This window comes from Podarcis liolepis (assembly GCF_965112155.1).
Source record: "Podarcis liolepis genome assembly, chromosome: 1".
NCBI classification, from domain to species: Eukaryota; Metazoa; Chordata; class Lepidosauria; order Squamata; family Lacertidae; genus Podarcis; species Podarcis liolepis.
The window spans coordinates 84,425,611-84,450,188 of NC_139554.1; the positions used below are offsets into that span (position 1 = coordinate 84,425,611).

Sequence of the window (24,578 nt, forward strand, 5' to 3'; positions counted from 1 at the left end):
GAATGTGCTGTTCTATTTTGGCATCTATGTCAAAATCATGTTAATTGGACATGCCTGTACTGGCGTATGGGTGTATGTCTTAATGGGTCTCAGATGCATTCACTGAGCTTGCTCAATTCCCATAGCTGCTGTGGTACACCTGTGCACTGTCTGCAGTGGGCTCTGCTTCTCTATATGTATATAATGATGGGTTGTGCAGTCACACAGGGGAAATGTGGCGGGGATGCAGAACATCCGCATTGCTTTGTAATACAGTGGTACCTCGGGTTAAGAACTTAATTCGTTCTGGAGGTCCGTTCTTAACCTGAATCTGTTCTTAACCTGAGGCACCACTTTAGCTAATGGGGCCTCCCACTGCCGCCGTGCCGCCACCGCATGATTTCTGTTCTCATCCTGAAGCAAAGTTCTTAACCTGAAGCACTATTTCTGGGTTAGCGGAGTCTGTAACCTGAAGCGTCTGTAACCTGAAGCATCTGTAACCCGAGGTACCACTGTATCCCACTTCCCTTGCTCCATTTCTAGTTTAGAACACTGATCAGGGAACACAGAAGTTTTCACATGACAGATTTTGCATCTTTTCTTGGTGGTCCTCAACAAAGACTGACGGTCCTAAACACAGCCCCATTTTGAAGTTACTGCAGATTAGAAGGAATCCCAGCCTAACATGATAAAACTACCAGTTGTAGATAGCAATTCTAAACTACAGCTTGTATGCACACTAAAGGCATGTATGCCTCTCTCAGCACAGCCACCACAGCCAATCTGAACACCCTAGGCCAATATAGCATCTGACACTATTCGGAAGCCCAGCCAGACATGCATTCTGTCCTTAAGTGACTATACATTCCACAGACAATCCAGCTAGAGGTAACGGACACATTCAACAGTGTAACTCACGGAATGGCCTGAACTGGATTTGTTTCCTGTTTAGAAGTCTTGCTTTCATGTGAAATTTACACAGATGCTGGCACCCACATAGACAATGGAAGTCTCAGATTAAAGTCCAAACTCCTTGAAAAACACATGTCCCTCATACCCACTGGGTGGTGAAGAGTTGGAACAGGCAGTACCTACCTGGGTATATGTATCAGTGATTGTATAGTCCACCAGAACCATGACAAGGATAGAGATAGGGATTCCAAAATCTCCAATGATTCGTCGGGCCTACAGACCAAGCACAGGAGATGAAAGTAAGCACAGGGCATGCTGGAGATGTTGCTGGGTGCTGAGCCCAAAAGACCCTATCTGGTCTTTCATCCACTGAAGAATTTCTCACCATATGACTCTGCCTGAAAATGCTTTGTGATGAGGTTTGGTATAGTAGAATAAAGTTCCTAAAGGTGATGCTAAGATGTCTGACCCTTCTCTCCACCACTACACTGCCAGTCCCTGGCCACCTTATATGTCAATCATATGGGGATGCCAGCCAGATTCAAAATGGTATCTTGATAACATTTGGGCATGCCCCAGAGCAGCCTTCCCCAACTTGGTGCCCTCCATATGCTTTGGGCTAGAACTACCAACATAATTTACTATTAGCCATGGAGCCCAAGGCTGGTAAGAGTTGGAGTCCAAAACATCTGAAGAGCACTTTGTTGAGGAAGGTACCCTGTGGAGTGCCCAGATGAGCCTCTGCATTTCTGTGGTTGAACTTCAGCATCCTGGGGGAAGTAATGTACCTTTGGCCTCTGTGGTATTGACTAGAGCCAGGCTCTCTTCATAAAAAGCTATGCATGGAAGGGGATCAGAACAATATCTCCACCTATTATTGCTCTTAGTACAGGGAAAAAAACCCTGCTTCAGTGAACATGTAGAATGGAAAGGCTAGATGTCTGTATGGGGAAATGCCACCACACTTCTTGCTATTTAGGCCTTAGCCTCACCTTTCCTCCTAGGAAACGGCTGTTCTTAAACTTGCGCATGAAGAAGGCAATGAAGAAGGTTCCCAACATGAGGATGAGGGACAGCAGGGCAGTGTTTGGCTGCATCTGAGCGTCAAGAGCCATGGAATCAGGAGGCAGTGTGCTGCCATTTAGATCTCTTGGAAAATTTGGCGGGTAGAACCTCAGTAGTGGGTGCTCTGTAAATACCTGGGAATATAGTGACAGAAAAGAGGACACTTACAGACAGCCATGAAAGACGGAAGAGTTGTTCATCTTCCTACTCAAGGGTGGTGTGTGAGAAGTCATCAATAACCCACAGTTTGTCTCATAATGCTGGCACAGAGTTGATACCAGCAGGCCAGCCAGGCAGGTCCAGATCCAAAGCTCACCTTGTAAAGTTTGTAGAATGTTTCATAAATAAAGATGAGGGAGATAAGGAAGGCAAAGATCTCCTGGGTAAAGGGGGAGATGTATCGCACCAGGAAGCTGCCCTCAGCGGCCACAATGATGAAAATGAAGACAATAAGCCAGAGGCCAATCCATACCCGGCCTGTCAGATACTCGATGCCCTGGCTCTGGCAGAACTGCCAAAAAAAGAAACAGAGGTGACAGAAATAAGAGAACTGGCTTGAGCATGTTTCCCTTCCATTCTTTGCACCTTGGCTCATTTTGAAGAGCAAGTCTGCACAACATGTGGCCTGCTAAACTTTGCAGACTGTTATGTATTGGACAAGCTCACTGTGTTTGCAGTCCCAGGAGGGCAACACAAATAGAGTTTTAGCGCAACCCCTCTGGGAAGTATGCAAGCCTGCAGTTGAGGCGTTATAAACCCCTCCTGGTTTGATGGAGGGGAGGTGCCAAACAACCCAGCAAGAAAAGGAAATCATCAGGCTTCATCCTCTGTTCCGTTACATGGTCATCAGCATCCAGTGTCTTGCGCTATCAAAACATTACCAGGCTATTTTGAGGCACATTTGAGTATTATCCACTGTACTGCATAGCCATCACCAAACACTTTTGAAATTTGTGCTCGAGTCTTGCCCCACCATAATTGCCAAACCCTCTTGAGGTAACTCAGGGACACTCTGGGCAAATTCCCATGCAAGCAAAGATCAGAAATGCCCAAAGCAACAGAAATAGCAGCAGTGTTGGCCAATAACTACTCTTTCAGCCCACCATGACAGATTTAGGCAGTTGGGCCTCCTTGGTTAAAGCAATGCATGCATCCTGTATCATTAAACTGAGAGCACATGCTCCTACCCTGTGCAGTGGCGCTCTCTGGTATGGGCATAGCATTTCCTCAACAAGGATAATGTAGGCACATTGTTTAATAAACCAAATAGCCCTATTCACAGGCTGCAGAAGATTATTGTGATGATTTGAGAGGGTGCAGAAGATGATGGGGATTATTTGAGAGGAGTCACCTCTCAGCATGGAGTCAATTCCAGCCTTGAAGTCGCTAAATTATGTTATTACCTAAGCAGTGTGGGAGCAGCATGTAAGCAGGAAATAAATCCATTTGTGTACAGCGACTCCCATGTAGATGGGAACACAAACCTCTCATTTTCAGGTGATTCCACTGAGGTAGTTAAAACCCCATCCATATAGGTGAAAATAAGTTAACAAAAACAGTTTCTCACACAGTTCTGCCCCCATGTCATTTGGAATTTTGGTGACACCCTCACCACTCAAGTAATGTGTGAATTAGGCCAGATTTAAGCCTTATAGTGTCCTGTATGGGCACTTCATAAGCAGTGCACAGCAGCTTGCAGTATGTGGGACATCTGCATGTGAAAGTGGCAATGTAGAACCAAGGAAGACACCAGTTTACAGATACCTTGTAAAAAGCTTCTTCAAAGACCAGCAGAGGCCCTGAGAAGCCAATGACAAGGAGAGGCTGGGCACTCAGCAGAGAAAAGAGCATGCCCAGCACTGAGGTGGAGATGATCAACTCCGAAACGCCCATGAGACCGTCTGTCTTCTCACCTGTAGAGAAAGAGCAATGTCTCTGGGACAAACTGCAGAGTGGCAGACAGAAACATGTGCCCAGCTCCCCCTGGTGGGCGGGGCTCACCACAGGAGAAAACTCATAGCCTTTTCTCTCAATTGCCACTGCCAACGAGTCCCTCCATGCACAGATACGCTACTGTTGGATAATTTTGTAGAACAGTTAGGCCAAGGAACCTCAGCATGATCAAATTCCCTCATATTAAATTCTAAGAGATAATTTCCATCACAGAATGCATTCCTGTACAGAAATACACCCTTGTTAGAGAGTCCAGCAAGTGATGGGAGATATATTCTAGCTGCAGAGATTTTGAATCCTCTGCTTATTTCAGTTACCTTCTTGGAAGTGTTTGCACTGGGTCCCTACCCATAAACATGGGGGGAAAGGAACAGAGTTTTCTGAAGAGTAAGTGTCCTAGGGAGAATGGTACCCACCCTGTTGGAGCAGGGTAAACTGATGTCTGGATCTACCTCTAATATGAGAGAAAAGTGCAGAATGTAAGTCAGTGGATATATGACTCTGTTACAGTTATTATTATTTTTTATATTATATGACATCTTTAAAAATTCATTTATTTCTTTACATTTATATCCCACCTTTCTTCCATAATGGAACTTAAGGCAAGATACATAGGATTCGCAAGCAGAGTCCCCCATCCAGGAACTGATCAAAATCAGACCTACTTTGCTTTAGCAATATTGTTGCATCAAGTGCTTAAGAAGTAATAAATAAACACGTATAGAAGAATAGATTGTGGGTAACTGGGCTTAAAATACCCTCAATCTGTTCAATAACAAAGGGACAATTCTTCTCACCATTAAACAAATTCTTTCTCCTAACCCCAGATGGTTAAGGGCTAGTGCCTGTGCACTGTTTTTTGCTTTCAGGGATATGAGCACAATGTCCACATGCAAGCCTTGGCCCCCAGCATTTTGGCAGGTTACAGGAGGCCATTTTGATCCTTACTGATGTTTCTCTGCAGAGATTTGTTGAGACCCTCTCCTGTCCTATACTGGCCACTGCCCATCCAATTTAGGACTCTGGGTTGCGTGCAAATTAGCAATATTGGGGAGTGACTATTAAGAGTAGTAAAATGCTTTTATTGTTACCATAGAGAACAGGAAAGGAACATGCATAGACTGGAAAGCCCCAGAGCCAGGCAAGAGTGCAATGGGACAGAGCCAAACCCATCTGAACATAGCAAGAGCCAACTGAGCCCACCCACTTGCCCAGCAAGGGCACAGGCACAGATGAACCAATCCCAGCCACTTAGCCAGTATAAGCACAGGCAAAAATTAAACTAATGTGCTCAATCTCTTGGGCAGCCTAGCTGAACAGGAACCAGCTTGAGCAAGGAACTAGGGTGGGGAAGGGGAGGTGAGGAAGGAAGAGGAGGGTGGACTCATTACCTAGCAGTCCCCCAAAGGTGATGGCGGGGGAGAGAGCAGCGAAGTAGATGAATAGCACAGCTGCGAGGCACTGGCTGTGCAGGGCATCTTTGAGGTCACTCAGATACTTGGGGTACCTGCGCTTTATGTCCCGCACCAAACCACCAAAGACAATGCCAGTGCGCTTCAAAGGGTCATCCTCCTCCTCGCCTTCTTCCTCCTCCTCAGCTTTTACCTCACAGATCTCTGGAAAGACAGGAACAGAATGGTGGGGGTGAGGGGAAGGGAGAGAGAAGTAGACGCAAGATACCTTCACACCCAGTGCCAGCCTCCAGCATCCCTAGACAGGGCGGACACAGGTTCCTCATCCCTGCCTACTCCAACTTTCAGAAAGTTCCCCGTCCCTCAGCATCAACAAAATTGTGCTGTGTCTCTTTTGAGCTGATGCAGAGGCAAGACATGGACTGTGCTAATCCTTCCTCACCCACCCTACCCAGGCCATGAAGCAGAATGGCAAGGTACAAAAGGCAAGGAGAGAAGAGACCTTTGGCTTCCTGAACATTCCCTTCTTTGATGGACTTCTTCTGGTCCCGCTCTTTCCTTTTCCTCAGCAGCTCTTTCTGGAAGGTGGCAATTGACTTGAGCAAATCCTTCCCCTCCACTTCTGATGGAGGGATGACAATGCTACAGTCAAGGAACTCATTGATGGCATTGAGCAGGTCCTGGCGGTCATCTGCCATGTAAGCGGCTTCATGGAAATGCTGTCAGCCAACAAGGGAAGATGGTCAGTCAGGCAGAGAGCAGCCCATCACTTATCCTCCAGTATAACATTGCCTGGTGATGCTGTCTCAGACCCAAGACGAGCTCATCAATCTACTTTCAAAGCCAATATTATCTCAGTGTCATCAAAGGACCCTGTAACTCTCTTCTCAGTTCAGATTGACAGCTGTATTAATTCAGTGTCATCGCAACAGCATATGCGCCACCTATCCCTGTTCATTTGATTCCTGTCCTGGCATATCACCATCACTATTTTGCCTTTTGGAGGAGATTGTTGGGGTGCTATATATATGTGTGTGTGTGTGTGTGTGTGTGTGTGTGTGTGTGTGTGTGTGTATGTGGTAAAGGGACCCCTGACCATTGGGTCCAGTTGCGGATGACTCTGGGGTTGCGGCGCTCATCTCATTTTACTGGCCGAGGGAGCCGGCATACAGCTTCTGGGTCATGTGGCCAGCATGACTAAGCCGCTTCTGGCAAACCAGAGCAGTGCACGGAAACGCCATTTACCTTCCCGCCGGAACTGTAGCTATTTATCTACTTGTACTTCATGTTTTTAAGCTGCTAGGTTGGCAGGAGCAGGGACTGAGCAATGGGAGCTCACCCTGTCACGGGGATTCAACCGCCAACCTTCTGATCGGCAAGCCCTAGGCTCTGTGGTTTAACCCACAGAGCCACCCGCATCCCATATATATATATATATATATATATATATATATATATATATATATATAGCATTGTTACTGTGAGCATGAGCTCACTAAATCTAATGAAATTTTTATTCAGTGGATATCCATGTATTTTTTTCTTGTCTATGCACAAAAGTATACAATTTCCCTTCTATTCTCTCAATAACAGTTTATCCAAGTGTGAAATATTGTTGTATGTGTTTGACTTGCACCTATTCCATCCTATGAACAGTGGGATGCACTGTAAGATTAAAAATTGCAATAACGTGATTTTTTTAAAGGAAGTTGCTATGGTCAGTTTGCTAGCATACCTTCTTCAGAAGCCAATTCAGGACAGAGTATTTCAAAGCAAATAAAAACAACTTATAGCAAGTGGGGAAGAGCCTTCAGAAAAATGTTTGATACTTAGAGTGTGTTTGGACAGCATGGTGAAGGAATATACCAGTTGAGCTATTTGGGGCATCTGAAAGGGCATGTCCACCCAACACATTCCTCTTCCCTGGGTTCTATGTTTTAATGTGCATCAGAAGTCCTTCCAAGGGAGCATTTCTTCCTCTGTGCAGACTGCACAGCCCATGCATATTTACAGTTCCCCACATCCCCCATGCTGGCAAGTCAGGGGTCGTGTGGGCATGCATAAATCATTAGCAGAGTATTCAACCAAAGGAGGAAAATGGCTGGAGGCAAAGGGAAGAGGGTTCATACACAGAGCAGTCTGTGGTGCAGAAATACTGGATCAATTGGCTGACAAAGGTGGTGCCAGAGGGGCACAAACATCCCCTGCCTCCCAACCTGCCCCTGCTGCTTCCCCGCCCTCCTTGTCCTCCAGAAAACTACTCAATCAGAGCAAATAGCAATTCGGGTGTTTTCCTGATTGACATTTGCTCCAGTTTAGCACTAAAGAGTGGGTTTTCCCTGGGAAAGGAGCATAACAAGCAGAAAACCACTCAGACCTGTGCTTTTTAGGCATGGAACAAGTCTACAAACCCTTCCTGACTTGTGCTCCCTTGGCATTGTGCTGCGTCTTCATGATGTTCCCTTTCTAATGCATCTTTCAGCACCTTTGCTGCTACTCTTCTCGTGTTTTCTCCAGCCTGAACCAACACTCAGCTCCTCCTCACCTTGTCTGACATGAGAGTGGAGATGGAACGTCCGATCTCATGGTAGTCCATGTTGGACTGGCTTGGCCCCAGCAAGACAAAGATGAAGCGAACAGGGATTGGGACTTCCAGGACTGACTCCAAGAACACAGCCTCATTCAAACGGACAAAAGCCATTGTTGGTTGCTCAAGGAACTGAACACAACCTATCAGGAAGGGAAGCATAAGACCATGATGATCAGTGTGGAAGCAAAAAGCTGAGATCAGGAAGCATGCTCCAGGTTTAGGGAGACTTGGCAAAATGACACATATGAACACACTTAGGGCATGTCCACACTTCCCCTTGTCCCGTGCTTTCTAGGCATGGTTGCAAGTGGTTTTGCATTTGCCCCACAGCTTTCCCCTGGAAAATATGCTTTTTATGGCTGAACTGGAACAAACAGCAGTCTGCAGAAAACCCAATTTCCTTTTGGTCCAATTCAGAGGTAAGCTGTGGGTTTTCCCAGGAGAAAGTGGTGGGGCAAACAGAGATGTGGATGAGCCCTTAGCTGCAAGTACCACCTGGCAGTGGCCTCTCTACAATACCTGCTAACAGTGGGCAGTGTGAGTAACACAGGATGCAACATCTGAGTATGCAGAGTTTGAGGTTACTTCCCCATTCCCTATTTTTGCAGAAGTGGGGAAGACTGCAACTGAAAAATGACATCTCCATTAATGAGGTGATCTTGATCTAATTCTGAAGCCACCTCAACAAAGCCAAGGGCCAAATTCAGAAGCTTCTCTGGAGTTCCCTCCATCCATACCACAGCTAAGCAGAACCTACTAGAGAATTGTCTTTTCACTATCAAGAACCTCTGACTGACCTAGAAATTCTGAGCAGGTTTACAAGCAATCCTATACTTGAGTTGCTGTAACTGAGGGGCTATAGGACCTGACAGAAGCTCGATTATACTGGCAAAATGCAAAAGATGCTGCTGTCGTGACAAGCACAGCAGCAGAACACTTCAAATATGCTGGCCAATACATTTTTTTGCCTTTGCCAAGACAGTTTTTAGCCAGGCATATGAAAGGTGAGTGGAGCCATATTACTTCTCCTACCCCATGGTGGGGTTTGAAGTTGAACCCCTCCCCACTTGGGCTGAGAGAGTATAGGTTAAGATGGCTGCTCCACCAGTGTAGCAGCAGCACCGAACCCCTGAACTCCCCATGAGACAATACCTGCAAAAGGAAGAATGTTACTGTTGTTAAAACCACAGGTCTCCTGATGAGACCTGCTCAAGGCCTCAGTACTAGATTTTGGCTCAGGACTCCTTACCAACAAGCACTACAGTAGCCTCTGCATCATCGGGAATCTTCTCCATCAGCTTGAGATATTTGTGACGATGTCCCTCAGAGCTGTGAAGGTGCATGTTTTTCTGTCTCAACAACAAAGGTTCTCATTAGCCAGGGCTGCCTATGAAAACATTTACTCCCCACAGTGTTGGAGCGCCACTTGGCTCTCTAAATGAAAGGGCCATAAAAAGACAGGCTACATTCTGGTTGCTGAAGTCCAATAGTTTTCCTGCTGCTCTCTGTGATTCTAAATGCTCATTTAAGGCAAATTTAGAAATTGATTGTTTTGGCATACGTATGCTATAACATTCATTCACTTGCTTGCTTGCTTTGAAGTTGTTGTTTTTTACAATCAAGTGATATATATACGTCGTAATAAAAATGAAGAAAATTCAGAGAGTTCCTAAGAAATTTTTATTCTTTATTTCCCCCCCCCCTTCAAAAAAACTAGGTGTGTCCTATGGGCCGGTGTGTCCTATGGGGCGAAAAATATGGTATTTCCCCCCACCTCTTGACCAATGCCACTTCTCTTACTTTTCCTTGTTCCTTCCCTGTGACCAGCAGAAATAAAGTAAGCTGTGGAAAACATTGAAATCTCTGCACCTTGCTTTGAATTCATTATTTCTTAGCAAGGCCCAGTTAGTAATGAAGGTCTCAGTGTTTTCTTTAGCTCACACAGAGATTTCACTCTACTTATCTTACTTTTCTGTGTATAAGACTAGGGTTTTTTTTACTAAAAAATGTTTAAAAGGGGGGTAGTCTTATACACGGGGGCAATCTCTCCCCCATTTTCTTAATTTTAAGTCCCCCAAAATAGGGAGCATCTTACACATGGGGGGGGGTGTTATACACGGAAAAATACGGTACTTTTCAGAACAATTCAGCTCTCCATGCCTGTTCCTCACGCACCTCTCTATAATCAGGGTCATGGATTCTGGGCTCTGTCATCTCAATGCGCTCTTCTCCCATCAATGGCATGCATGTGTCAACTGCATGGTTGTGGTGGTGATGGTGGTTTCCTACCATAGAGTTCATGCTGGAGTTGGATTGGTTCCGGGGAAAGAATACCTCCTTTTCATCATTAGGGTGGCTGAAGAGATAATGCGGATGTTAAAGGAACTACAGGACAGTGGCCAGCTTTCTTTGGCTAAAGTTTATTGCAGCTCAGAGCTTGACCAAAATGAAAATATGCCTTTCACATAATTTATTCCTGTTGTGTCCACAGCAACAAATCCCTGCTCATCTATTTCCCTGCTTCCGTATCCCCATTTTCCTGACCTTTATATACCCCAAAGTCTTGGTCTCCCTGCCCATATATATCTTAAGCTATGAGTTCCTTTCACCACCACAACTTCACTTAGAGATATCCATTTCACTGCCCCAAGACAGCCAACATCTTTATGTATCTCTAGTTCCTAAGAGGACCTCAGGAACCTCATCAACTCCCCACGAAAAAAATTATCCTGTTCTCACCCAACTCCCTCTTGCCATTCCTGGTCTTTTTGTGCAGTCTTTTATGTATTTATACCACTGTTCACTCTTCCTTAATATTCAGCAGCTCTTCCACATGTGACCCTACCACTCAAAGCCCAACCTGCTGTCTTTCTAATGCCAGCACATTACTTACCTGTGCTTGAGCAGCAGGGCCCTAAGCACATTGGCTCTGTCTTCAGCCTTGATCTGGTCTGATATTATCATGGTTTCTACCACCAGGTGAGCAATGCCAGGTAATGTTGTTTGCTCCAGGTCCAACAAAACAGCTCCTGGGAACAGGAAGACCAATAGGTTTAGGTCATGTAAGATCACTGAAGAGATTTATCAGGCACAAAGTATCTCAGACTGTTGTCTCCTATCATTTTTCCTGTGCAAAGGAAATTTTAGCTCATACCACTTTGCTTCTGACAGCAATAACAGTGCTGTATCCCAATGACTCAGGGCATTATGTTGCTCACTCACAAAAATGTATCTGTACCCCACTGCATGGGATTTCACACATCACTTAAACTCCCCAGAATCTCCCATGGAGTATTTCTCCCTCAACAGGACTTTCCCCCTCACCTTCCCATCCCACATCCTAAACCTGTTCTAGGGGCTCCCTCAACCATCCAGAGCAGATTTAGGGGGCATAGGGAGTGCACAGGAGGAGGAGGAGGGAAGTCCCATTGTGCGGGTGGACCTCATTCTTTGCACACAACAACTTAGTTGAATCCTGCCCTAAATCTTCAATTGGATCTGAACCTCTTGTGAGAAAAAGCAAACCTTTTTGGTGGCCTCCTTCTTAGCCCAAGACTTCAGTGTTGCACATTCAGCTGCGGGACCAGGCTGCCATGAATGATGGAAAAGATATCCTGGCAATCAGAAGACAACCCACAATTGTCTACCATTCTCTCTCTTTCCCTTGAGAGAGTCTGAATCATGAGAGATCTTGTTGATTTGTGTCTTTTGTTTGCAGGTTGGGATATAGCTTTTATCAAGGTCTTGTCAACATACATCTCAGGACAAAAGCCCAGCCCCACCTTGGTTACTCACCATGGGCAATAGTCTTCCTGAGCTCCAGAAGGCTGCGAAAGGACAGTGAAGCCACATGAGGCTTCCCCCATCGTGCTGTGTCCTCCTCCACATCCTCCTCAAATTTGATCCAGCGCGCTGTCTCCTTCCAGTGCATGTCCTGGTTCTTCTCCACCACTAATTCATTCAACTCCACAAATACCTGTCAGAGGAAAGAAAGGGAACTGAACTGCAGCTGCTTCCTCTGTCCAAGTTCTTTCATGAGAATAGCCTACCTAGCACCTATTGCTGTCGTGGGGTGGTGCTCTTTAGCTCTGTCCTCTTAGTACCAGAAATCCCTGCTGGTGACAGAATGCTTAAGACCTGCTATGAGAGAATAGAGATAACTTCAGAGGAAATATGTGCCTGCATTCATCCTGTGGATCTGATACAGCCTATGGGCCAAGAGTACACAAAGAATATAACTGGAGGAGGTCTAGATTCATATTATCTCAACTGTCTCTAAAGATTTAGGGCTCATCCACACTTCTGCTTTCCCTCAGGGAAAATTACTTGGACCTGTGCTTTCTAGGCATGGCACAAGCAGAAAATGTGGATGAGCCCTTAGTTTCCCCTTCCAGGCCAGCCATTTCTCCTCTTGAAATAGGGCATCTTGTATCAAGAGAGACCCAAAGAGCACAGATTAGGATAAGACTACTTACCTGTACTTACCTACTTGCCATGAACTCTGTAAACACTGCTTCAGCCTCAGTTTTGGGTAACACAGTCTTATAATGACTATAATTACTGCCTCTGTGGGAAACAATTCACCAACAGGCAACATGGCCAGCACCTGACTGAAGCTACCAATTTTGCCTGTAGATTGTAAGGTCTCCACAAGGCAGGGCCATTACCTCGTGGGGTTTCCTGTCAAGCTTCTTCTTCTTCTTCTTCTTCTTGACAGACTGTGAAGTCAAAGACTTTTTGCTGCTTCTGGTAGTCTGGCTCCGGGAGGGTTTCTTAACCAGATGTCTTCTTACTCCTGGATTATCTTCAAAACGGTGGCCTAGAAAAAAGGCAGGGCAGGAGAAAGGGCAAGCAGAAGAATGAAGAGAAAAGCAACTTGTCCTTCTGTAGCCAGGGTTCTCTATATGCCATGACTACAACCATGGGAGCATAGTCAGAAATCTGAGCAGCTCAGCTTTCAGCCCCATGTTTCTGGCCCTAAGAGATGGGTAAGCCATACTAGGTGAAAACTTAGCAGTCAGAAGAGGGAAGAGCAAAATTTCTGCTAGCTCAGGCTGGGGCATGGAGGCAGCGTTCTGCATAGCTCCTTCCTTCCCCAGCATGCCTATAAGAAACAGAATGAAAAATGAGCCTATTCATTTTAATTTGCTTAACACAAAACACAGAATTAAGCTTTTCTCAGTACACAGCTTGGATAACCTGGGTATGGAATAGGGGTGTTATGTTTCCTTTTTAAAGTAGAGCATACACAGCCCCTCGCTTTTCAGGATTCTGTGGTCTCAAGGTAGCTATGAAAATGTCCTACAAGGAGCCAGGCCATTGATCTATCTTGATCAGTACTGTTTACTCCAAAAGGCAGCAGCTCTCCAGCCCTTCTAGCCAAGATGCTTCTAACAGGAGACGCTGGATGCTGAACCTGGGGTTTTCTGCATGCAAAACAAATGCTCTACCACTGAGCAATGGCCCCTCTCTGTCCTTGTCTTACTCTACATTCTGACTGTGAAGCAGTTTGCAACACAGCCAGGAAACAGAGGCTTTATTCCCACACATTTGTCCCTGAACACTCTTCCTGAGCAGGTGCAGGTGCTTATGCAATAGATCTCTATCTCAAGAGAGGCACAGATGACTACTGTGATATACTCCATGAAGCATGGCAAAACCTCTGCTCAGCTACAATTTGTTTTGCTGTTTGTTTTCTGGGAGCTGCAGGAACAATGCCAAGGCAGTGGGGGCACATAATGTGCTTATCTGTGGCTGCCAGGGAGTGGGGAGAAGGGTTTTCAGGGCTTTGTAAGTGACAGTATAGGAAGGGAATTTTATTGTATCACAGGTATACAGGCACACCCTTTATTATTTTATCTATTACATTTTTTATCATCATCTTCTCCAAGAAGCTCCGGCAGTACACAGTATTCTCCTGCTCCCATTTTATCCTCACCACAACCTTGTGAGGCAGATTAGGCAGCGAGTGACTGCCCCGTGGTCACCTAGTGAGCTTTGTAGCTGAGTTGGCGTTTGAACCTGGATCGTCCTAGTCCTAGCCCAGCACTGTATCAGGCTGACTCTCCCCACAGCAAACATTTGGACATCTGAGTGTCATGCTTTTGAATATTATAATTTGCCCCCTCTGATCAGCATGTTTTTGGAAAACAGTCCACATTTTAGAAGAACTAAATATTCACATACATATGTTTGCTATTTGAATATTATCACATAGTGATAAGATCATTCATATAACTGCATAGTTTAGAATACACAAGGCTGAACTTGGTTTCACAAGATGAGATGTTACAGAACAAACTTTATTCTCAAAATAAAAAAATTTTCTTCCAGTAGCACCTTAAAGACCAACTAAGTTAGTTCTTGGTATGAGCTTTCGTGTGCATGCACACTTCTTCAGATACACACTTTATTCTGTTTTGCTTTGTGGTACCCTCACATAAATAAATAAAATACCTAGGGCGTGATCTATCAAAAGTTAAGAATGCAAAAGCCCTGCAGCATGAGGCCAAAGGCCCACCTAATCCAGCATCCTGCTCTCGGGGGGGGGGGGTCTGCCAGATGCCTATGGGAAACCCACAAGTACAACATGAGCTCTCTCACCATACATGCTCCCCAGCAAATGGTACCGAAAGGCATGCCAATACTGAAGACAGTACACAGTGATCATAACTAGTAGCCACTGATAGCCTCATCATTAATTTACCTAAACCCTGTCCACGTTGGATGGCAGCAAATTCCACAGGATAGCTATGTGAAGAACCTCCCCATATTTAGCCTCATTTGCAGTACTTTGAGATGGAGAGAAAAACTTTTCTGCATCCACCTTCACCTCACCATGACTATACCTCTATCATATTCCCTATTACTTACCTTTTCTCCAACTAAAAAGCCTCAAATGTAACCTCCCCTCCAAAGGTAGTTCTTCATCACTGCTCCCCCCTCCTGGATCACTTGGTTATCTTTTTCTGCTCTTTTTGCAGCTCTATGACATCCTTTTTTGAGGTGAGGTGACTAGAGTATACAGTACTCCAGCTGCAGTTGCACCACAGAGTATTGTAACAGCATTATCAAACTGGTAGTTTCATTTTCAATCTTTTTCCTAATGATCTCAAACATGGAATTGCCTTTTTCCCAGCTGCTGCACATTGGGCTGCCATTTTAATTGAGCTCTGCACCGTGACCTTGGGATCTCTTTTCTGGTTAGTCACTGTCAGTTCAGACCCTAGAAGTTAGGGTGGGGGAAATGGCCTAATGTGCATCACTTGACGCTTGCTGAAATTAAGCCTCATTTGCTATTTTACCCATGTCCAGTGTGGAGCTTTTGGAGCTCCTCACAACTCCTTTTTGCTTTTACCACCCTGGACAATTTGGTGTCACCACACTCTTCATTCCAGATCATTTATGAACAAGTTAAAAAGCAACTTTTTCTGCCTTTCTGTTCTCCCACATCAAAAAGCAGGCAGTGTTTAAGGTAGTGTCTGCCAATGTCTAGACAGGCCTTGGGAGCTAATGCCAGAGCAGACATTCTCATGCCATCAGTTCAAATGCTATAGTTGAGGGCTTCTCTGACCTAAAATGGGAGCTGTGGTGTGGTCTCTCTCAGAAAACAGCTGAGAGGGGTTGATTAAGTTAATGGTTCATGCCAAGGGCAACTGTTCAGGGGTTCTCATTTTTCCCCAACCGCAGTGGAATTACTGAAAGGTAGCATAAATTATGAGCAATACAGCACTTCTGGACAGTATTGCCCAAGTGTTCTCAGGATAGTTCAGCTATCCATGCCCTCTTTCTATTCTTCATCTACTTTTAATAAATCTTGGGAGTATGAAATGCAGTAGAATCATAGAATCATAGAGTTGGATGGGATCCCAAGGGTCATGTAGTCCCAACAGCCTGCAATACAGGAATCTCAACTAAAGCATCCATGACAGATGGTCATCCAACCTCTGCATAAAAACTTCCAAGGAAGAAGAGTCCACCACCTCTCATGGGAGTCTGTTCCACTGTCAGACAGCTTACTATCAGAAAGCTCTTCCTGATGTTGTGTCTCCTTTCTTGTAATTTGAATTGATTGGTTCAGGTCCCAGCCTCTGGAGCAGGAGAAAGCAAGCTTGTTCCATGTGACAGTCCTTTAGATTTTTGAAGATGGTCATCATATCTCCTCTCAGTCTCCTCTGCAATGCTAGGATTCATTCCCCTGTTCCACATTCTCATGGGAAGGACCATTTTACAGCCTGACACCTTGGGAATCTGGGTCACTAACACTGCAATTCTATGCACGCTTACCTCAGTGTAAGTTCCATTGAACTCAATGAAGCTTGCTTCTGAGTAGACATACAAATTGCACTGTAAATTAAATATAAACAAAATCTATACATTGCCGGAGGGATTTTCCTCCCACTGGCTGTGCGCCTGATTTGAGGCCTGTTGACAGCTGGATACCACACCATCCCATTTACAGCTACATAAGAGTGACAAAAACCAATAAGTGCTCATCAATACTAATGCACTCTAGCTGCTTGGAGCTGCTATTTTGGGGTCATATTATATGTAGTGCTCATAATTTCTATAGGCAAGTTGTACAGTTCATCTGGAGACAGAAATAACATCTGAGGGCAAATATATGTGAGATACAGGTGTATAATTCGTGTACTTGTGTAAAATGTATAAAGCATGTCAGGTGCGATTGTTTGACTATTATAAACATAGAGAATAATATTAGCCTGCTCACATGTCAGTCACATACATCTGTGTCCCCCTCCCATGCCTGGCATCCCCTTGGAGAGGGAGTGAGCAGTGCAGACAGAAGTCGAGTTTGGTGCTTCAAGAATAAACAGATCTGATGTGGGAGGTCCATAATAAGATCTCCTGCCTTCTTAAAAAAAATATTAAATGGCATGTGGTAGCTGCAATTCTGATTGCAGCAGTTGTGGGTGAAAGGAGATTTAACTCTCTTCCCCCAGTGCTGTTTTATTGATGTCAAACCCTTCTGCCCTTAGCACCACATGGGGAAAGTACATGTATCTGTATGGTGCCTATATTCTGCCCCCTCAAAAGGGCCAATAGCAGCTTTAAATTGTAGGATTTAGACATGCTCTAAATCAGCCAGAACTCCAATGAGCAGCATAGAAAACATTCCTCCTGTGCGTCCCAAGATCAGAGCAGCTCACTTATTTCTCTCACTATGTATTCATGATGGAAATTGACCTGGGAGGCTGTGGGCCCCAAAGGAAAGTCTTTGGATAAATAAACACTGCAAGCCCCCACTCTGCTTCTCAGCCTGGGCTGACTCAATTCTAGCGGGTACACTCTGTGGTTCTGTCCAGCACTGATAATAGGAACTCCTGGGTGATAAATTAAGACCCACGGTTTTCTGTGCCACAATATGGTTTTAGTGCATATGAGTAGGATTACAAGATGTGTGTTTCACTGTGTGTCTTCAGTAGAATCAGCATACGTTGCACTTTATATGTTATAACATTATGCTCATATATCAGGATAAACAGCTTTATGATTTCTTCTTGTGAATGTAACATCCCTTGCCAACCCTGATTTGGTTTGGTTTAGTTTTTATGTGCTTGTCTTGTGACAGTTTATTTTGTTACTTGGGTTATATGGATAAAAATCAATGAAAATAGTTTCAAAAAAAAAAAAAAATAACTGTAACTGTAACCATAAGCCGTATTTCTAGAAAATACAAATTACAACCTAGAACCAAACTGCAAAATCATGAGCGCAACTATCTGTGTATGAATGAGGAAGTATACACTGTCATTGAGTGTCTTCAGCCTCCCATCCTTTGTAGATTTGTACAGATAAACTCCATGCCAAAATAACACAAATGCCTGAAAGTTTGTTTATGGGATAGGGCAAGGTATAACTTCCCTGTGCTCTGTATCTACCCAGGGGTAGACAGGATGACCAGATGCAAAGAAGGACAACAGTTCTGTACCTTTAATAATTCTGTAGAAGGATTTTTATATATTTTTTTGCTAATTGTCACACAGGGATGAGATTGTCTGCACAACTATTAAAGGTCCTGACCTCTTTTGAACCTGGTCACCCAATCAAGACTAGACTCTAAGCAAAGTTTAGATCAGGTTATGTGAGGGAATGTGCATATGTGCGCGTATAAGTCTCAGCAGGTACTTACGGGTGGGGTCCAAGTTAGGATAGCCCAAGTGGTTCTGGATGGCCTCCCATAGGTCATAGTCTTCAAAGTTGAGCGCAAACTCCTCAAAGTCCTCATAGCCAAAAGAGTTACCAACACAGATGGCTATCCCTACTTCCGAGCTGTCTCCTACTCCTGTCTCCTTCACTGCATCCTCTCTGTCTGGAACAGCCATTGCTATGTCCTTAAGAAGGTGGGAGTCGAGGGGCATGTGATAATCACAACATTGGCAAGGAGCAGGACTTAGCAGGTGGACCCTTTTTCTGACTGAAGCTCTTCAGGCAGCACACAATCCAGGAAGCTGTTAGGTCCAGTATTCAGGATTTCTTCTGACAGGATTTGAGAGGAAATGCCAACATACGTCATCTAGGCAAGTGAAAAGTGTAAAGACTTCCCCTGCTTGCTTGGAGTCCAAGAGAGCATATATGTATCCTTGCTCGCTGCCACAGCTTAGTAGGAAGTTTGCTGCAGGAGATCCAATACATGTGCTGCTGGAAGAGGTTCCTTGGCTTGTGGCACTGCCTGTTGTGTCCCCCCACACTCTTTTGGTGTCTCCTCCCACTGAAGCCTGGAAAGCAGCCTATTGGCTTTTCTGTGTCCTGGGACTCAGAGCTGGCATTTCCATGACGTATCTTCTGTGCTCTCACATAGAAAGAACCAGCATATGGGGAGGGACATGGCATAGAGCACAGCCCATACATGCACATGTACATGTACTGAATCCTAATGCCTTTGAAACTTTTCAGCAATTGCAACAGCACAAGACCCTCTGAGCAGGAAACTGGATCTAATGTGGCCACTCCCTTCAGGAGATAAAATGCATAGATCTCTCAGAAGACAAAAGGTTGCTGATAACTCTGAGCCAAGAAAGTCAGTAGGGAAAATAAAAGTCCTGGGAAGATACAGGGCCTGCCTGACCATCTCAGAATTCCATCCAGTCAATTATGGATGGACAGCATCTTAAGACATAAACTATAAATCAAAACTGAGCCCTTGGCAACAGAAGACCACATCTAGACTGGCCAGAGCTAGAAAGGAAGTTAAGTATTTCAAGACTTTTTCTCTAGTGCACTAAGGCCTAGAGAATCCTCACCAGTGGATTCCGAATACAGTGTTGGGAGTGTAGGTATGAACTAAGCTGAAGAATGAATGGCAAAGTTCCATGTAGACACTGAACATGTATTTTTCTGGCCCTAGTGATTACAGTGGTGTTTCCTTAAAGTACTGTTGAAAGAAACAACTCAGAAATTATTTGCCCTGGTAGTTTTGGGCTGGCAAGAGGATACAGCAGATATTACAGAACTATTGCCATTGACCATTGACCCACCTCACCCTGGTATGAACAGGATATTATGCAGGAATCAAACCCTGAAAAGGAAGTGGATTTGTAAACAAGAGTTATAAGGGAACCTTGTTTGATTTAACTATGATTTGTGTCAGCACACAATAATGCAAAACCATGTTTAATATGGGGACAGGAAAGGAGGGGGAAGGAAGGGGAAAATATTCCCAGAGTGGAGAAGAAATGTGGAAGGAGTTCTAAACACTTGATTTTGGGGAGATAAAGTTGGGAGCCTGACACACTGCACTATCTGTGTAAGGGCCAAACTACACATGATGCTAAATGTATCTTTGCATTTAACATGTAATGATTATCCCATCCAGCCCTGAGAGGAAATGTAACCATTTTCTTCCCTGCTGTGGTCCTGAGAAAAAGCCCTTTTCTAAAAATGCTATTTGCATCAGCAGTCACAGATAGATGCCTAGTCGGCTTAATTCAGATGATTCATATCCATCAGTCTCCCCACACAACCTATTTCAGTCTGCTTCCTTCCTGGCTTTGGGCCAGACTTGTCAAAAGCAAGCACCCAACTTCACCTTTGCAGAGGTAATGGCAGTGCTTGGCACTCACAGAGAAGGATCTGTGGGTGGAAGAAAGCAGTGTTCAGACCATCCCTTGCCTGCTGATTATCCTCTGAAAATGCCCCTAGGTAGCTACCCTCACCCCCCAATTAGACTAGTTTCCAGTTTCCAGTTTTTAGCTCCAGGGAAGGGAATTAATCATTCCAAGGGAAGGACACTTCCAGGGGAGAATCAGCAGGTGGAAGGCTGCACGCTCCCATCCTGCCTGCTGATTCACCCCCGGAAATACGCCCCCCCCACTCCCCACATTAGTGTTATTTTGAGAATTATGTGTTTCCCTTGCAAGTTCTAGTTTGACCCCTCCATGCCTAAATAATTTGACAAGAGTCTTTACCAGATCTTGCTCTCCTGCTTCCCTGCCATTTACTCATTCCTTGTGGCATTTGTGTTACATATGAATGTTGTTAACATGAGATACATCACCGAAGAAAAACTAGGTTTTACATTTATATTATACATTTTCAGCACAAATTTATTTAAGCCTCACAAGTAAGGGTATCCTACGAGTTAATTTCAAAATATAAGCTAAGTTCCCATTATTTTATTTCAGCGCAGTTCTTTTTCTTACCTCTATTCCAGACTCGCACACCTTATATTCCTTTCAGTAAAGTCATTGCACATTTTAAATAAACCTTTAAGGCAGTGTTTATGCACTGAGACTATCTAATGACTTACAGCAACATTTAGGATATTTTTGACATATTCAGGAGGGCCTGAAGAGAGAGACTTTTTCTTCCTTTCCCATAATACTTGAACTTGGGGGCAGTAGTGGAAGGCATGGCAGGGTGGCAGCACTCGCCTGACTTCCCAATAGCTGAGTCCCTGCTGCTTACCAGGAAGGAGAGGGGGAGGGGGAAGAAGTCCAGCAAAGCACAAATCTACTGATGGAGCTACCGTATTTTTTGCACCATAACACTCACTTTTTTCCTCCTAGAAAGTAAGGGGAAATGTCTGTGCGTGTTATGGAGCGAATGCCTGCGGGTGGCGGGGGGGGATCTGCTGCAGTCGTGAGCAGAGGATCCATAGTTCCCCTTCCTTCCCTCATCCATGGTTACAAAGCATGGATCCACATGGATCCTCAGGATTTTTGCATTGGGCTACTCCAAACTCACTGTCAGATCACATGTCTGTGGCCACAGCATGAACCACAAAAATCATATATCCACTATTTCATTTAGAATATTTTTTTCTTGTTTTCCTCCTCTAAAAACTACTTGCGTGTTATGGTCTGGTGCGTGTTATAGAGCGAAAAATACGGTAATCTGCCACTCCTGCCAGTATGTTTGCACTGTGCTGAATTTCCTACTGCTCCCCCACTCCCCTCCTTTCCCATTTAGCAGCAGCAACTCAACTGTTTGGAGGTCAGGTGAGCATCACTGCCCAACCACACTGTCTGCTATTGCCTAGAGATTGTCCAAGGAAACTGAATAGTGGGGGATTCCAGACAGACAAAATGAATTACTTATTCACACATCACATATGGAATTTGCTACCACAAAACGTGGGAATGGCCACCAATTTGGACAAGCTTTAAAAATTATTTAGACAAATTCATGGAGGGCAAGGTTTTAGAGGCTGCTAGTCATGATGGCTACACATACTACCTTCTGAAGCAAAGGCAGCATGCCTCTGAATATCAGTTACTGGAGAACAGTGGGAAAGGGCTTTTGTGGGTTTTCCATAGGCATCTCGTTCATCCCTCTGAAAAACAGGTTGCTAGACAACATAGGCCTTTGAGCTGATCCAACAGAGCTGCTTTTTTGTTCTTAGGACCTGGGCTTAAAGCAGGCATAGGCAACCTTGGCCCTCCAGATGTTTTGGGACTACAACTCCCAAGACCCCTAGCTAACAGGACCAGTGGGATGATTAGAATTGTAGTCCCAAAACATCTGGAGGGCCAAGATTGCCTATGCCTGGCTTAAAGTGTGCCTATTTCTGCCTGGAAGATGGAGGCAGTTCTGACGGTAGCTCAAGAGGAATTATTTTTGTGTGGCTTGGGTAAACAATTTGACACTAGAATAGGTGCAAGTAGGACTTCTTTGTGCTGATCTGAGAGAGTAGAGGGCTCAATTGGGGTCTAGGGAACCAGTTAGGTTTTTAGCTCTTCATAAAAAAGGTGGTCAGAGGAGGTACAAACAGTGCTTGGCAGAATCATGACTGGTGTGGACAGAGAAAACAGGAACAATTATTCTCTGCTTACAATCCTATGCACATTTACTTAAGAGATACTTAAGTCCCATTGAACTCAGAGGCTTATTTCTGAGTAAATATGTGGAGGATTGGATCATAAACCTTCGCAAATACAAAAGCTTGTGGTTATTGATCAATACAGAGAAACAGTAGGCTTAAAGACAAACAAAGAACCAGTTCTTCACACAATGCATAATTAACCTATGGAAACCGTTGCTAGAAGATATTATAATAGCCATTAATATAAATGAGCATGCAGTGATAGCCAAAAACACAACCTCTTTTAGAGGCGGTATCCATCTAAGTACTTAATATAAGAGGGATAAACAAAAGGTACATATACCTTCATTGTGTCTTTCTTGTGAAAGCTACTGCGCAATCTACTTGCCCACTTTTAGTACAAAGGGCTATTGTTCTATGCAGCATAGCAATATTTATGCATTTATAAGCCTCCCATATTCATTCAAGTGCTGCACTAGGAGAGAATCTTGGCAGATAGACACCATCACTATCACCCCCACCCCCATCACCAGGGACCCAATCGGAACCTCACTTTTCATATCATCAAGGTCAGCAGAAGCCAGCATCTGAGCCTCAGCTTCATCTGTGGGAATTCGCTGGTAGGTGGCACTCTCCATGGCGGTCATGCTGCCGATACACACCCTCTCCTTCAGGTCGTAGCTTGCCCGTTGCCCACTTGGCACCTGACTCCAAAGTTTGCGCTTGTCCCAAACTCTGTTATCTTTATATCCAGGGAAACTGTGGAGACCAGCAACAGAGGGTGTGATGTTGGCACAGGCATTGCAATAGGAAAAGTTGTTTCTATAAAAGGAGACAAGCCAGGGAACGAGACTGGCTACGTACTTTTGATCTCTCCTAAACAATCCTGGAAGCAAGGGAGAATGTTGCCTCAGCAGAAACAAGCTATTTCCTAGTGGGAAGGATGAACCCTGCAAACGAAGCCTCTCCATCCAATTGATGGAGTATCTTGTTACATCAGAGCTGGTAGCTCTGATGTTCCTTTTTTTAGAATTGCACTTCTAAAAACCAAAGCTGCTCAAAGTTTGCTTGGAAAGCAGGTCTTCTGTCTGGGAAAACTGATCTCTAATCTCAGGTGCATGAGGGCCTGTTGTGATGATTGTTAACAATCACATTTGTATCATGTTCTTCAAAGAGCTCATGGGGGTTATTCCATAATATCCTCACAACATACCCTCAGTGATAGGACAATCTGAGATAGTGACTGGGCCAAGGTCACCCAGAGGGCTTCAAGGCAAAGCAGAGATTTGAGCTTATATCTTCCTAATTCAAGCCCAGAAGCATATAGCACACTGATGGCATCACACATGTTTCTCAGTTATGAAAAGAAAGATCCACACTCCCTAGCTATTTACAAATTCCAGGACTGAACTTGGAAATTGGAAATAGGTTCTGGAACTAAACTTGGATTACATGTGACTCAAATTAAGCCCAGTCCCACCTGTGTTGGGTCTTCAGAATAATATTTTGGTCATGAATTGGGTACATACAAGCACCTTTCTTTCACTACCCACAACATCTGCATCCCATCTGAAGCTCAAACCATGTAAAGAGCTGAGCCCTCTTACCTTTTGGAAGAAATAGGTCCCTTCTCTGGCAGCAGATCGGAGAGATAAGGGAGTGGAGAGAGGTGACTGCATTCCTCTGCCACATGAAATGGCAAAGGGCATGGGCTGCCACAGGCTTTCTCCTCCGCCTCCTCTTCCTCCTCATCACTCCCAATGATAAACTGTAATGAAGCAAAGCAAAGAGCATATCTGGCACAGCAGTCAGGAAGCCTGGGAAATGCCACTCCTATTGCCCTGGCTAAGACTGACAAAAAGAAGGAAGGCTGTGAGTCTTTATCATTTGGAAAACTGCCACCCACCCATTCCCCCCCCCCATATGCATCATACTATCCAGCTGTTTCATACTACAGTGGTACCTTGGTATATGAACTTAATCTGTTCTGGAAGTCTGTTCTTAAACCAAAGCATTCTTAAACCAAGGTGTGCTTTCCCATAGCAGCAGGGGACTCAATTTACAAATAGAACACACTCAATGGGAAGCGAAACATGTTCTTATTCCAAGGCAAAGTTCACAAACCAAAACTACTTCTTCCAGGTTTGCAGCGTTCTTAATCCAAGAATAAACTAAGCTGTTCTTAAACCAAAGTACCACTGTATGTGATTATTCCACCAGTCTTTAACAGATAATGCACATGCACACAATCACATACAATCAGGTTTGGCCCCCAAAATTTTGCTGCCTATGGCAGAACAACAAATGACACACACACATACCCAAGTCGAGGCTGGCCAAGTTCTTTTGGCGTCTGAAACAGAAAAGGTCAAAAGCACCTCAC

At 44.6% G+C, this 24,578-nt stretch overlaps 1 protein-coding gene across 4 annotated transcripts in view; it reads right to left on the bottom strand.

Annotated features, from left to right (window-relative positions):
* Window positions 1-24,578, bottom strand: part of SLC4A3 (solute carrier family 4 member 3) — a 45,795-nt gene that overhangs the window by 4,714 nt on the left and 16,503 nt on the right. For 3 of the 4 annotated variants that reach the window (XM_083512731.1, XM_083512732.1, XM_083512730.1), the window contains 14 exons: window positions 23,803-23,963; window positions 22,749-22,954; window positions 12,579-12,730; window positions 11,707-11,887; window positions 10,805-10,940; window positions 10,087-10,267; window positions 9,161-9,260; window positions 7,867-8,051; window positions 5,824-6,040; window positions 5,301-5,525; window positions 3,721-3,869; window positions 2,273-2,467; window positions 1,884-2,090; window positions 1,075-1,164 (listed from right to left, as the gene is read on the bottom strand). In XM_083512731.1, the coding sequence (XP_083368857.1) occupies window positions 1,075-1,164; window positions 1,884-2,090; window positions 2,273-2,467; window positions 3,721-3,869; window positions 5,301-5,525; window positions 5,824-6,040; window positions 7,867-8,051; window positions 9,161-9,260; window positions 10,087-10,267; window positions 10,805-10,940; window positions 11,707-11,887; window positions 12,579-12,730; window positions 22,749-22,954; window positions 23,803-23,963 (2,385 nt within the window). Of the gene's footprint in view, window positions 1-1,074; window positions 1,165-1,883; window positions 2,091-2,272; window positions 2,468-3,720; window positions 3,870-5,300; window positions 5,526-5,823; window positions 6,041-7,866; window positions 8,052-9,160; window positions 9,261-10,086; window positions 10,268-10,804; window positions 10,941-11,706; window positions 11,888-12,578; window positions 12,731-22,748; window positions 22,955-23,802; window positions 23,964-24,516; window positions 24,549-24,578 lie in introns of all 4 variants that reach the window. The other variant, XM_083512733.1, reaches the window with a different exon arrangement.